The following is a 13,846-nucleotide window of genomic DNA, read 5'->3' as shown; positions in this document are numbered from 1 at the left end:
CAAATGTTCAAAATATTAATAATATCACTTATTTGTAGAGAAAAGTATTAAAATAAAAGAGTGGACTATTGTAGATCTTGTAGGGGTTCAGTAAAGTTACTTATAGGAGTAAAGTAATATAACTGGGATGATGCATTGCTACACATTTCTGCCTGTGAGCAAAACTAAAGTATAAAGAACCTAAGCTGCAGATGTTTTCTGCTACTCATCAACCATTAAATCTTTATTAAACTCATAATGCAACAGGATAACGCACAGCACGGTGCCCAATTAGGAGGCCATGCAGCGCTGGGCACCACCTGCTGCCTTGTTGCTAAGCAACTCCCCCAGACCCATACTCTAGCATAAGAGTGTGCCTAATGATAAGCCAAGTCCTCACAATGATTTGATATGTCAAGCTGCACATCTTTGTGCTTTTGAAGCTGAAAAACGTACTTTGAACACGCAAAATGCACAAAAATATTCTTAAAAATGAAGGGTTTTGGATGTTTTGCACTTTATCTACTTGGTAGATTTGTTGGAAACATTTGATGACGTATTTGTGGTATTACAGTCACTTAATGCCAATATAGTAAAACAAAAGTAAACATGGCAATTAAAAATAACCTTTTTTTTAAAACACATTTGTAGTTGCTAATGACATTGTGTACACAAAACATGCATCCAAATGCTTCTTCCAACAACTGAAACAGCAGCTCAGTCTTATCTAATTTTTAAGGGACTCAAAAGTGTCAATCATAAATCAAGCACAGGGACCAATTCAGTTCCACAAATGGGCTAAACCTTAAAAGTAAAGTACGTCCAGGTTTTAGGCTGTGACTATAACAATGGATTTGAGGTGACGAGACATATGTCTATTATAATAATTATGAAGCACACTTGATAAAAATAGAAGGGAAACCAATGTGCTTGAGTTCTACCTCTTTACCTGTGTGTATTCTCTTATGTGTCCTCAGTTATATGCAGATATTAATTCCACTAACATTGTCTTTAATTGCAAATTGAGGAGGGGGGGGGGGGGTCCTGCATTATTGATTGACGTACAAGCAACCCAAAAACTGACACCTGAAAGCACCTGAACACATGGCTTTGACTTTAACAGATCACATTGGCTTTGACTGAGAAAGGTGTTTCATATTTGTCTACATTTTTAGCATCAGATAGTGTATGTTGTTCCATTTGTGACATTGTTTTTTTGTGTGCCCCACATAAAGTATAAATTACACAACATAACAAAGCAGCATAAACACGTGGGAGTTGCCTCAAGTCTCATCTTATTCAGCGCAGCAGTGGCAGAAGGGACACATTTGGCAGAATCGTGCTCCCGTCCTCTTCATTGTAGGTTCAGTTCTGAAATGTCTGCCTTTACAAATGGGTCATGCATTGCTTAAATCATAAAGTAATACACTAAGTTATTATCAGAATGTTTAAGCCTATACAACCAGAAAACAAGTTCACTTGAGGCAGAAAATGATTAACAATCCTGTACACGGTGAAAAAAATGCCAAGAGGCCTCAACCCCCTATCAGAGGTGGATTTTGAACTCAAAAGATTACAATGTTAACTCTTTCCCATATCAAAGGTCAAGTCCAGCCTACTTGGAAACATGCCCACTGTCCACCTATCAGCCAGCGGGCATTTGGAAGGAAGCAAAGTTGGTGACGTTGTCTGACCTTTCCTGCAAGAGAGGGAAGAGGGCAAGCAACTGAGACAGTCACTTTTTGGAGCTCCTGGGATCAGAGCTGTCCCGGACAGTGCTTCGGACGCATCTAATCCAGAAAAACCTGCTGGGATCTCCTTCACTATATAAAAAAAAACCTTTTTGTTGCTGATCGAGGCAGAAACATGCTGAGTAAAGATCTTCCAGACATTGAGGTAAATTGTGCTTGCTAAAGAAGCTACCGGAGTCTCACTCTAGTATTCTGATCAAACAACTTAAAAGCTTAAAATGTTCTGTTTATATTTACTGGTTGATTTGGATGGAAAATCAAAACCAGAATCATTTAAAGACACAGAGATTTAGACTTTTGTCTTAATTTACTTTTCCAATCACATCCACTAAAATACTATGAGGTCAATTTAGTTGTATGGCTTTTTTCAGAAAAACAGATTGTGAAATTTGCCTTTTTTAAGTCATTTCACAATTATGTTCTGGAAAACCAAGTGTTTTTAGGAAGTTTAAAGCCATTACAGAGTAAAAACGCCATGCATTTAATAGTTTTAAAATATAACCTTGAGAATGGAGGCACACTTTCCGGAGTAGAGGTTCAGAGTTGTCACCTTTTTAAAATTTTGATTAATTCTTGATTTTTTAATTTTTTATTTGATTAATTAATAATTAAGTGAATGCTCCAAATAAAGAAAAATGAAGCTGTGATCTACAAGCTAGATGGAAACATTTCCTTTTCATTGAAGCAGATTTAATGGCTGCAAAAACTTTAACAGGGCAGCAGGAAGGAAGTCCATCTTGCACAATTTTGCAGGAAAATTGCAACCGTTGCATTAATGCAAAAAGGAATATAAAAATAAAAACATCTGAAAAAGTTTACATGAATATGCATTCTACAGAGATGTAAAAACTTCTGGAAAATGACAAAATTGAATTTGTGAAATCTTTTAAGCCGTGCAAGTGAAAAACCCAAACTGAGGCCCAAAGGACATAAGCAATGTCCCTGCAGAGTCCTGGAAGTGAGAATTTGGAATAAAAAAATATTAAATGCAGCAGAACTCAGAATAGACTTTCCACCTTTGCCAGGCTTCAGCTGTGACATTTTTCATTATAAGCATCACCAGATTCTAAAGTAAAGTCATACACTTGGGTAAAAGAAAATCCAGACATTGGACCTTTGCTTTTTTTTTACAATTTTTTCTCTTTAAGTGGCCAGTTATCACAGTTTAAAAGCCTTAACTTTGCTCATGGGTGAAATTAGTTGAATTCAAAATGTTTAAAGCATTACTCAACCAGACATGTGCATTATGCACTCGATGAGGATCAGTGGCACGTGGCTGAAAGGGGGGGACACGGTGTTCTCGTGGAAAGGGGGAGTCTCCCTTTGCAAGAGATTCTGAGCATGTAGTAAATGTTTAGCAACAGAATGGGGGTTGAAAAACTCATGTGGCAAAGTGTACATTATCCAGACTAGGGGCAGAAAACAATTATTTACAAAAAAAATTACAAATGACTTATTTTCTGTATTGAGAACAGCATTAGAAAAAAATCTAAATCTGTATAATCTATCAGGATTTTTGTCAGAATCACATTTGTGAGTGAAGTTTGAAGCTTGGAAGTTCTTCAAGCGTTACATTTTTAAACTACTTTTAAACAGTAACCAACATTGACCAAAAGGGACAGAGCTGAAGCATCATGCTTATCAAAGTCTATCCAAACTGGATATGAGACACAGCAACCTTTGTCATTTCGTCCCTTAAGTCTTTCGTCCCTTAAGTCTATTATAAGACTGTCTCATCTCAAATAAATTAGTAAATTGACCAGAAATTAGACACATTTTATGTAAGGTTTACATTTTATACAGGCCAGAGTTACCACGACTCTGCTCTAACATGCTGTTTTGTTTTAAATACTCTTGATCTAATTGGATAAATAATTTTGTATTAAGGACTCGCCTTCGTGACATTTAATTTTAATGTTTTAGCTGTCATGTGTAAAATGTCAGTAAGCCTAAGATTATCATCTTGCTGTTATCGTATCACTTTGAAACCAATCATTCAAAATGCCAGATTTCCAGGAATGTTCAAAAGTCTGAACAGCAAATTTCTCCTATTCCTATTACAGCATTTGACAATAACATCTCAAAAATTTGGTTGGGGGTTTAGGATGTTTAGATCATATTGAAGAAAACAGCTGGAAAAAGGTTTTTCTGTATAACCTGTAAGTAACTTGCTTCTACTTTGGTTTTACCAGCATAGTTAGTTTTTGGCAATGTTTTACTAAAAGTAATCATCTTAGCTGATGTAGGGCAAATAAATACAAAAAAGTACTATTATTAAAATATTAATTTCCCTGTATGACCAACAGGGGTTGGACTCTACTAAAGTGAAGCATTGTTTATGAGTGATGAAAGGGAATTTACTATTGTGGAGTTCATTTTTTTCTTTCTTGTTACATTTCTGCAAAGAAAAATTGGAGTCTGTTTCAAAACCACATGCAGAAGCCAAGAAGGGCTGAAGTTACATTTTTAGTTTTGTTATATTTTTTGCTCTGTCAAATTTTGGAAAAGATATTGTTAAGAATATTTTCTTGCGTTAAACAAAAGTAGCGTTGAAATCCTGGGGAATAAATACAAAATCAATCACCTTTAATCTGAATGACAGGTTAAAATAACCATTGAGTTGCACTTGATGGTACATTCTGGCCACTTGTATAAGTCTTTCCCTGTAAGTTATTTAAAGAATAATTACTATTTCCATTTAGAGTATTTTGCTTTTATTGGATCATGCTGTTTTTCTTTTCAGAGTATTCTGGCTCTCAATCCCAGAGTAAAGACACACGCACAGATCACATCTACAGCCAGCAAGAAGAAGGAAAAGAAACACTGGAAGAGAAACCCTGAAAAGAATTGTGATGTGAGACACACACAATAGTTCAAAGGAGTGTGTTGAAGTTGAGCCTCACTTCTTTATCTTTTTCTGCTTTTTCAGTTCTGTGTAAAGTTGGAGAACAACTTTGATGACATTAAGCACACAACACTGAGTGAGAGGGGAGCTCTACGAGAAGCGTACAGGTACAATTTTATCAATCTTTTGATTTTTCTTACCAGAATTTGTCATTTGTAATTTCACTTGGACACAACACATACTTATAAACAGCACAACATTGTTTTTGTATTTCCTGAAAGTTTTTCAGCCCCCTAGAATGTCTTACACTGTATGTTCATTTTTGTTTGTTTGACTAGTGCTGCCAAAAAAAGAGGTTAAACACATTTTAGCCAAACAAACTTGTACCAACCACTGTCAGGTTAATATTTAAACAAATGTAATGAAATCTGTGTTCAGGTGTCTGAAATGTGCCGATGCTCCCTGTCAGAAGAGCTGTCCGACCAACCTGGACATCAAAGCTTTTATAACAAGCATCGCCAACAAGGTCCAGTACAGAAAACACACTGTGACGCTAGTATGAACATGTGTTTAGGGACCCCACATAGGTTAGCAGAGGGGGGGCATGGATTAGAAGTGTGCATGGGCTCAAAAGGGGCAAAAGGTAGGTTCCACGTGAATTCAGTTTTCACAGCTGATTGAAAAACTGTAAGAGATATGACTGAGTCTAAACACAACATAGGTTAATGCAATCAGTCCACTGTGAGGGGCTGTAAGCTAGCGGTGGAGCATGTAAACAGATGGATGTTGGGAAGTAGGGGCAGGATAACCCTGCGCCAACAGTCTTTATGTAGAGGTGAATTTTTACTACTGCCATTCTGCAAAAACTATGTCCCAGAAAATACGTTTTTTTATTTGCCTAAAAATTTTATGCCTAAAAATGGCATAATCATTATTAAAAGACCACTGGGAACCCTTGTCTTTGTCTTTAAAAAGTACTCCGTAGGATTTCTCTTTCAATAAACGTGTTTTTCTTCATGCAACAGAATTACTATGGGGCAGCACGAGTCATTCTGTCTGACAATCCTCTGGGTTTGACCTGTGGGATGGTTTGTCCCACATCCGAGCTGTGTGTCGGGGGCTGCAACCTCTATGCTTCAGAGGAAGGACCCATAAACATCGGAGGACTGCAGCAGTTTGCCACTGAGGTACAACATTAAATATTAACATCACCTTCATGTCTCCTTTAAGCTAAAGTTGGGGATTATTCTTGTTCCCACCTCAATCAAAAGCTGTAATTCTTTACTGCTGCTTGTTTTGGATTGTTAAACAAAAATCTCCTACACCTAAAATAAAAATTATACCTCATATCTACAGAACAATGCATTAATTATGTAGATTAAATAACAGCTGTCGTTTTTTACAGGTATTCAGTCAAATGGGAATCCCTCAGATCAGGAGTCCTGAACTCCCACCACCCAATGAAATGCCAGAATCGTATCACTCACCTGTTGCTATGATTGGCTGTGGCCCAGCATCGATCAGCTGTGCTTCTTTCCTAGCTCGCCTTGGCTATGACAACATCACTATTTTTGAGAAACAGCAGTACATCGGAGGGCTCAGGTACCATCAATTGCAGAATCTCAAAAAAAGCATGAGAAAAGAAAAGACATAAATCTAATACTCAGAAATGATGTCCTCTTCCTGCACAGCACTTCAGAAATCCCTCAGTTTCGTCTTCCTTATGAGGTAGTCCAGTTTGAAATAGAGTTAATGAAGGATCTGGGAGTCAAGGTATTAATTTTGACATCTTGTATGCTTAAAATTTTCACAGGTTTTCTATTAACAGCCCTGTTAATCTGCAGGTAGTTTGCGAGAAAGGTTTAGGAGTGAATGGAATGACTCTGACATCGCTGAAGAAGGAGGGATTTAAAGCTGTTTTCATTGGAATTGGTGAGAGTCCTTTGATAGGCTGCAGTCATCTTTCATTCATCATATGTGGTGTGTAAATGTGAATGAGTGTTTCTGCGAATCTAGGTCTCCCCCAGGCCAACAGAGCAAAAATCTTTCAGGGTTTAACTGGGGATCAAGGCTTCTTCACTTCCAAAGACTTCCTTCCTTTGGTGGCTTCTGCAAGCAAGAAAGGTGAGAGGAGCTTCCAGCTCAGTTTGGACTTTATAGTCCAGTTCATAACAAAATTCATTCTTTGAGACATATTTTTTTTCAACATAATAAGTAAACATGAAAAAGTAAACACACTCATTTTATGAAAAAAAGAGCATTTTAAATCAGATACATGTAGAGTTTAATCCATCAATTTTTTCATATTCAATCTTGAGGCGTGAAAAGCAAATTAACAACTTTAGGAGGATACCTCCTTGTTACCGCGTCCCTTTTATTAATCCCATCTGAAGAACTGCATCTATGCTGATCTTCTAAGCAGTCTCAGTAATGCCCGCGAAAGGAGGAGATGTTTTCTTGTAAAGAAGAGAACTTCAGAAAAACCAGGCTTAAACAAAGATTATAAGGAGGAGAAAACGTGCTGGAGACATGATGGAACTAAAACTAAGTGTGTTATCTCATTGGGCCCATTAAAACACTATGATGATTTGAAATTTTTCTTTTACTTTTTGAGAGGAATGTCTTCAAAGGCTACTACAATGCCAGATCAGCTGCATTTCTGAAATTCAAAATTCAGTCAAATGGATCCAGATTATGAATTTTAAAGGAAGACATTTAGGTTTCTGGGTTTGATTTGTCCTGAGAGGCACATTTGTAAGTTTATCCAGAGGCAGTTCTGCATCACTGTGTGCTTCTGTCCCACCAGGCATGTGCCAGTGCCGCTCTGCTCTGCCGGAGTTGAGAGGAGCGGTGATTGTTTTAGGGGCCGGTGACACTGCGTTTGATTGTGCCACCTCAGCTCTTCGCTGTGGAGCCAGAAGGGTGTATGTCTGCTTCAGGAAAGGATTCACCAACATCAGAGCAGTTCCTGAGGAGGTACAGAGGGACTTTACACATGTCTGAATGTATTGGGAAGATAGACAAATGCACATGCTGCCCTGTTTTAATCAGATGGAGCTGGCGAAGGAGGAGAAGTGCGAGTTCCTGCCTTTCCTGTCTCCTCGTGAAGTCATCATGAAGAATGGAAGGGTTGCCGGGTTACAGTTCTGCCGCACTGAGCAGACGGAGGAAGGGGACTGGGTGGAGGATGAAGAGCAAGTTGTTAAGCTGAAGGCTGATTACATCATTAGCGCTTTTGGGTCAATTCTGAACGATCCAAAAGGTACGGAAACAACTTTTCCAGTCCTTTTGAACTCAAACTAAGAAGCTCCACCATTTCTAACTGAAAAAAAAGTGGTGTATTTAAAGACCCACTCAGATGAATAAGAGGTTTTTGGTGTTTATAACATGTTCATGTGGCAATATCCTGATGATGGAGGCCGTAAAAGGTCGAGTCGTCGACCTCTAATCGGAAGATTGCGGGTTCAGTTCCTGCCCTGCCTGCCCAGGTGTCAAAGTGTCCCTTGACAAGACACTTAACCCCACATTGCTCCTGGTGGTTATAAGTTGGCACCAGTTTTAGACAGCAGTGTGTGAATGTGTGTGTATGGGTGAATGGAACTGTGACTAAACTGCTTTGGGCCCTCTGTGAAAGTAGCTAAGAGCTATATTTACCATATTTAGAAAATTAGGTTTCGAAATTGCATTTCTTTGTATTTTTTTATTCAAACTGTAAATCAGGATCAGACGGGGAAAAAAATACTATTGGACACAGAGCGTAAGCGTGACGAAGAAGATACACTGGATGGGCCACAGGTTTCCTGCTCCACTCTATTTAAACTCATCTACTTGTAGACAACTAGATCCATGTACGTCTCTGTTTTTCCCATCTGAGCTGCCATCTGGCTCAGAACTGTACAGCTGGATAGCTCCAATATTGATCGCCATTTTTGTTGCACCAGTAATGTTAGGTTGGGGGTGGGAGTAAGCTAATGGGAGAGACTGTAAACAGAGTACTCTCAGCAATGGGGATGGGGATGGGACTAAAAGTCCAACCCAGAACTGAGAGGCAAATTCAAATAAACTCCTGCCGCTTTGTGTCCTATGTCCTCTATGTCTCTGATTGAACTATGTCCTAGAAAACGACAGAGGTTTTTTAATTTTGGCTATAAACAACATAACATAACTAACAGACCAGTTGGAACACTTTTACAATAGATCAAAAGTTGATGGGACTGGGAACACCAGAGAACATGCTTTTCAGTTCAAGTGTTCCATTCCAAAACGGATTGTTGTTGCCCTGCATCTGCGCAGTGACTGAAGCCATGGCTCCTGTGAAGCTGTCTCACTGGGGGACTCCAGAAGTGAACACTGAGACCATGCAGACCAGTGAGCCATGGGTGTTTGCAGGCGGAGACGTTGCAGGTTTGGCAAACACCACTGTGGAGTCTGTGAACGATGGCAAACAAGCCTCGTGGCACATCCACAGATACATACAGGTAAAAACCTTGTTGGCTTCTATCAAGTGCATAATTTCAACTCAGCAATGGGCAAATATTTCTCATTTAATATTATTGTTTTAATCCTTAAAAACTTAGTTTGCCTATTACATTTGCTTAACCTATGTTATTGAATTGTGCTGCAAGATAGTTATGTTATAAAAACACAAATGTATTGACTTAATAGAATCAAATGCCTCATTTCTGCTGTTTTCCCCAGTCTCTTTATGGACAGACAGTAGAAACAGCCCCAAAGCTGCCGTTGTTCTACAGTGCAATAGACCAGGTGGACATCAGTGTTGAGATGTGTGGGATAAAATTCCCAAATCCGTTCGGCCTTGCTTCTGCTCCTCCAACCACCAGCACGGCTATGATTAGAAGAGCTTTCGAACAAGGTTGGGGCTTCGCTCTGACCAAGACATTTGGACTGGATAAGGTAGAGTAAACCATCCAAATACAACCAAACATCTTATACTAACAAAACAAATTCCATTATTTTAAGCACTTAAACAGTCCCTTTAAACGTGTTTCTGAAGGACCTGGTGACAAACGTGTCTCCTCGAATCGTACGTGGAACCACCTCAGGTCCTCTGTATGGACCAGGTCTGGGCTCCTTCCTCAACATTGAGCTCATCAGTGAGAAAACTGCAGCATACTGGTGTCAGTCTGTCGCAGAACTCAAGAAAGACTTCCCTAAAAATGTACGTAGACTATACCATAAAATAATTATCATTAAAGTTAGTTATTTACCAGTAATGAATACATTTCTTTGTAAAAACATTCCTTTTGTTTTTGTGTTAAATTGTTCTAAAACATTTTTTTCATATCTTTTTATTTTTAGTTTAATCTAATTCCATCTAAATCATAATCCCAGCAGTAGTTCACACATTCTTTAACCAAACATTTTTAAACCTTCGCAAACTTAATTACATTATTTAGCCTGTTTAAATAAAGTTTTGTGCTCTTGGATGTTTGCTCATAGGCACAAACCACTGAACACTTATAATAATCATTACTTTGTTTTGTGCATGTTAGAAACCCAGCATTATGTTTAAAACTAAAACATTTTCCTCTTTTTATATCAGGTGGTGATCTCCAGTATTATGTGTGCTTACAACAAGGATGACTGGACAGTCCTGGCAAAGATGGCAGAGGTAGGACTCATCATACCAGAACCTTAGCTATAACACGTAAAAGAAAGTAATTATTCTTTGGCAAGTACAACTTTAACATCAGAGATGTTTTTAGGCCTCAGGAGCAGATGCTCTGGAGCTGAACCTGTCGTGTCCCCATGGGATGGGGGAGAGGGGCATGGGGTTGGCCTGTGGTCAGGTAAACGTTCTCCTCAAACCGCTCAGACTTTTGTACAAATATTACACAAATCCTTCTTTGAGTGGATTTTTGCTGCCTCAGGACCCTGTGTTGGTGCGAAACATATGCCGGTGGGTGCGAGCTGCGGTTTCCATTCCGTTTTTTGCCAAACTGACACCAAATGTGACCAATATTGTTGACATCGCCAAAGCTGCCCATGAAGGTGACGACATTTTACTTCCACTAAATTTAAAATGCTGGTGGAAAATGTTTGTGTTCAACCTGGAACATCTCGCAGACATAACAGGAGTTGTTTGTGTTTTAGGCGGCGCAGATGGAGTCACGGCCACCAACACGGTCTCAGGCTTGATGGGACTGAAGGCTGACAGCTCTCCCTGGCCGGGTGTTGGTGCAGCCAAGCGCACCACATATGGAGGGGTGTCGGGTAAGAATTCAACCCAAAGGAAGAATTAAAACACATTGTTGAATATTATTTAATTAAAGTGTATGTGAAGCGTGATACATTGCTAAGAGTTATCTTTCTTGTAAACATGCTGGTGTGTTTTATATAATAAATATAACAACTTATAAATAAAAGATGCATTCATGCTATGATGCAAGATTTTAAGACAAAAAGGAGCAGTTAAACAACTCGATTCCACCCATCGAAACCCACTTTGTCCTGTGCAAGGTCACAGGGGTCGCTGGAGCTTTCCCATCTACCTTAGAGCAAAGGCAGATCATCTGTCCATCAGAGCGCCACACACACACTCCCGAATGTAAAACAATTCAAGGCTAAGACTCTGGTTGTTGTTCATAATGCACTTAACCAACCAACAATTCAGAAGCGTTTTAAAAAAAAGTATATAAATTATTAAATAGACAGAATTAATAAATAAATAAAAGTTATTTAAAGCCAATGGCTCTAGTCTAGTATCAATAGTCCTGCCCACAATCTTTTACTTTATTTTCATATTGCTGACACACAATTATTTTATATTTTTACATAAAGTCAAATCTAAAGGCTCCGAAAAATTAACTAACTATAGATAGGATTTTTTATTAATTTGTTTTGAAAACGTTTTAGTGCTGCTGATGTTTTAATTTATTTCAGCAGTACCTTTGCAAATATTTAATCTGTGTCCATTTAGTTGATATAGAACCATTTCTTTAAAAAATGTATAATCATTAACTAGCTAAGCATTTACTACTAATACAAACAATAGAATTGATATACAGAATCCAGTGGTGTCCACAAACTTATGACCATCATTTTATTTTTAATATACCCGTATGTCCCATTTTGGAGTTTATGTGTACACACCTTGATTAAATTTAAAAAAAAAAAAACTGTTTCTGAGTTGGTTGCACAGTAAACTACATATTTAAACTTGTGTGCAGGTAATGCCATTAGACCGATCGCTCTCAAAGCAGTGTCAGCCATTGCTAAAGCAATCCCAGGTTTCCCTATTCTGGCCACCGGAGGGATTGACTCTGCAGAAACTGGGCTGCAGTTTCTTCATGCAGGGGCGTCTGTGCTGCAGGTGACCATAGAGCTTCTGTTTATTACTTTGCTAACTTGTTATCACGTGCGAATAACTGTCAGCACATGTACAGACATGTAAACGGTATGACTAGGTGCTGCCACTAAGAATTGTTGATGGTTTGGCTTTAGTGGAATATGTTGTGAATAAATTTGGTCAAAAGAAACAAACCAACATTCTCCATTCAGTCAACCTTTTGATTTTTCTTTATAGTGCTCTGTGTAGTTTGGATGCTAAAATAAACTTTTATTTTGATGATTGAAAGTATTTTTAAACACACATGCTTACCTACCAATGAAAGGGAAATTCTTACAGTGTAGTAGTTAGTCCTCTGATGTTCTTAATTCAATCCTATTTATCTGATTTCAAAGGTTTGCAGTGCAATCCAGAACCAGGACTTCACAGTGATTGAAGATTACTGTTTGGGTATGTTCATTCATTGCTAGTACTGTATTTCTGCAGCTTTTTGTTCAGGCTGCTGTTGCTGAAAATATTGGTCTATTTTCAGGGCTGAAGGCCTTGTTGTACCTGAAGAGCCTGGAACTGAAGGACTGGGATGGTCAGTCTCCTCCAACTCAGAAGCATCAGAAAGGAAAATCTGTTCCCAAAGTACAAGAGCTAGTTGGCAAGGTACCACCTTGTAATTTTGTCAACACAGTGATAAGTTTGATGATGTTTGATTAGACTAATTATTGACACTCTAAAAAGTTGACTACTCATTTTGTGCTTTTTTTTTCCATTCCTATTTCTCAAAGTTTGAAAAAGTTTTAGTTTCTCATTTGCGACTGTTTGTGTGTAGGGACTCCCCAGCTTTGGCCCATACCTCCAGCAAAAGACCGAAGCTATTGCAAAGTACAAGAAAAAGCTCAGAGATGCTGGTGAAACAGATGTAAAGCAGCCCAACATCAGCAGAATCAACACCCCCCCAAAGCCTGTTCCTGCAGTCAAGGTGTGCAGCACTCTCACGCCTCTACAGGAACTATTTGCTCGTTTTTCTGAGAAATAAGTGGGGCTTTTGTGTGTGTTTCTAGGATGTGATAGCCAGAGCATTACGCCACATTGGAGCATACCAGGAACTTGACAACATGGAGCAGGTAAATGTTAACTTTCTGTTATAGCCAATGTATCACAAGAGTACTGTGATACATTGTGATACAATATTGCTTTCATTTTTTTGCAAGAGTTTTTAAGTTTCTTGAATTTTACACAAAAAGTGACAAATCTGTGAACCTGCCGTGTTTTCTCAGGTCCAGGCTTTGATAGATGAAGATATGTGCATCAACTGTGGTAAATGTTATATGACCTGCAATGACTCTGGATACCAGGTCTGTCCATCTTTCTTCTTTGTTACCTTTTTTATTCACCATCATATTCTATCCTGAAACATGGCTTTCTTCTGTCATTCAGGCTATACAGTTCGACCCAGAGACCCACCTTCCTTTTGTGACTGACAGCTGCACAGGTTGCACTTTGTGCCTCACTGTGTGTCCAATCATAGACTGCATCCAGATGGTTACCAGGAAGACACCTCACATACCACAGAGGGGTATACCGATAAATCCTGTCTGCTGAACAGATTGAGAAAAAATCTATGTTTTTCACCTACATAGTTTGGAAGATCAATATTTCATTAAGCAGTTACTTTTAATGGTAAAAAAATAGGGGTATAATGATTCATTTTAACAACGATTGATTTTGTAATTTGTAGTTGCCGACCTGATTCCTAGTCGATATTGATTCACTGACCTAAAATCGATCCAGGATATATTTACATTCCTTGTATTTCTTGCAAGATAACCAAGTTTAAATATGTGTACAAATACTCTTAAAATATTTCCATGTAATTATATATTTTGATTTAATAAAATCCTTAAAAAATACCCTTGTACAAACTTTTGTTGTATCTTTTTTTTTCTCATTTGAACATTTTACACTCAT

General features: G+C 38.4%; 1 protein-coding gene across 1 annotated transcript; it reads left to right on the top strand.

Moving 5' to 3' along the window:
* Positions 1 to 1,625: 1,625 nt before the first annotated feature.
* On the top strand, positions 1,626 to 13,788 carry dpydb (dihydropyrimidine dehydrogenase b). Its single transcript, XM_004079150.5, has 25 exons — positions 1,626 to 1,875; positions 4,474 to 4,584; positions 4,660 to 4,742; positions 5,014 to 5,101; positions 5,601 to 5,762; positions 5,981 to 6,177; positions 6,267 to 6,348; positions 6,420 to 6,507; positions 6,592 to 6,699; positions 7,382 to 7,551; positions 7,627 to 7,837; positions 8,869 to 9,053; positions 9,274 to 9,489; positions 9,590 to 9,754; positions 10,139 to 10,207; positions 10,302 to 10,385; positions 10,467 to 10,587; positions 10,690 to 10,809; positions 11,766 to 11,908; positions 12,280 to 12,334; positions 12,417 to 12,538; positions 12,708 to 12,857; positions 12,940 to 13,002; positions 13,156 to 13,233; positions 13,316 to 13,788. Exons 1-25 carry the CDS (start codon positions 1,846 to 1,848, stop codon positions 13,478 to 13,480), a joined length of 3,066 nt encoding a protein of 1,021 aa, XP_004079198.1. The 5' UTR covers positions 1,626 to 1,845; the 3' UTR covers positions 13,481 to 13,788.
* Positions 13,789 to 13,846: the final 58 nt, after the last annotated feature.

The sequence above is a fragment of the Oryzias latipes genome, chromosome 17 (genome assembly GCF_053564925.1).
Source record: "Oryzias latipes strain Hd-rR chromosome 17, Olatipes_Hd-rR_3.1".
NCBI lineage: Eukaryota > Metazoa > Chordata > Actinopteri > Beloniformes > Adrianichthyidae > Oryzias > Oryzias latipes.
Note: the sequence above shows the minus strand (reverse complement) of the source record. Positions and strands in the feature narration are given on the sequence as shown.

What these genes read in the sequence shown, in the direction of transcription:
- dpydb (XM_004079150.5), top strand. Translation starts at nt 1,846, where the DNA reads ATGCTGAGTAAAGATCTTCCAGACATTGAG. An exon ending in AAGATCTTCCAGACATTGAG is followed by an intron (nt 1,876 to 4,473) that starts GTAAATTGTGCT and finishes TTTTCTTTTCAG; the next exon opens with AGTATTCTGGCTCTCAATCC. An exon ending in ACATCCACAGATACATACAG is followed by an intron (nt 9,054 to 9,273) that starts GTAAAAACCTTG and finishes TGTTTTCCCCAG; the next exon opens with TCTCTTTATGGACAGACAGT.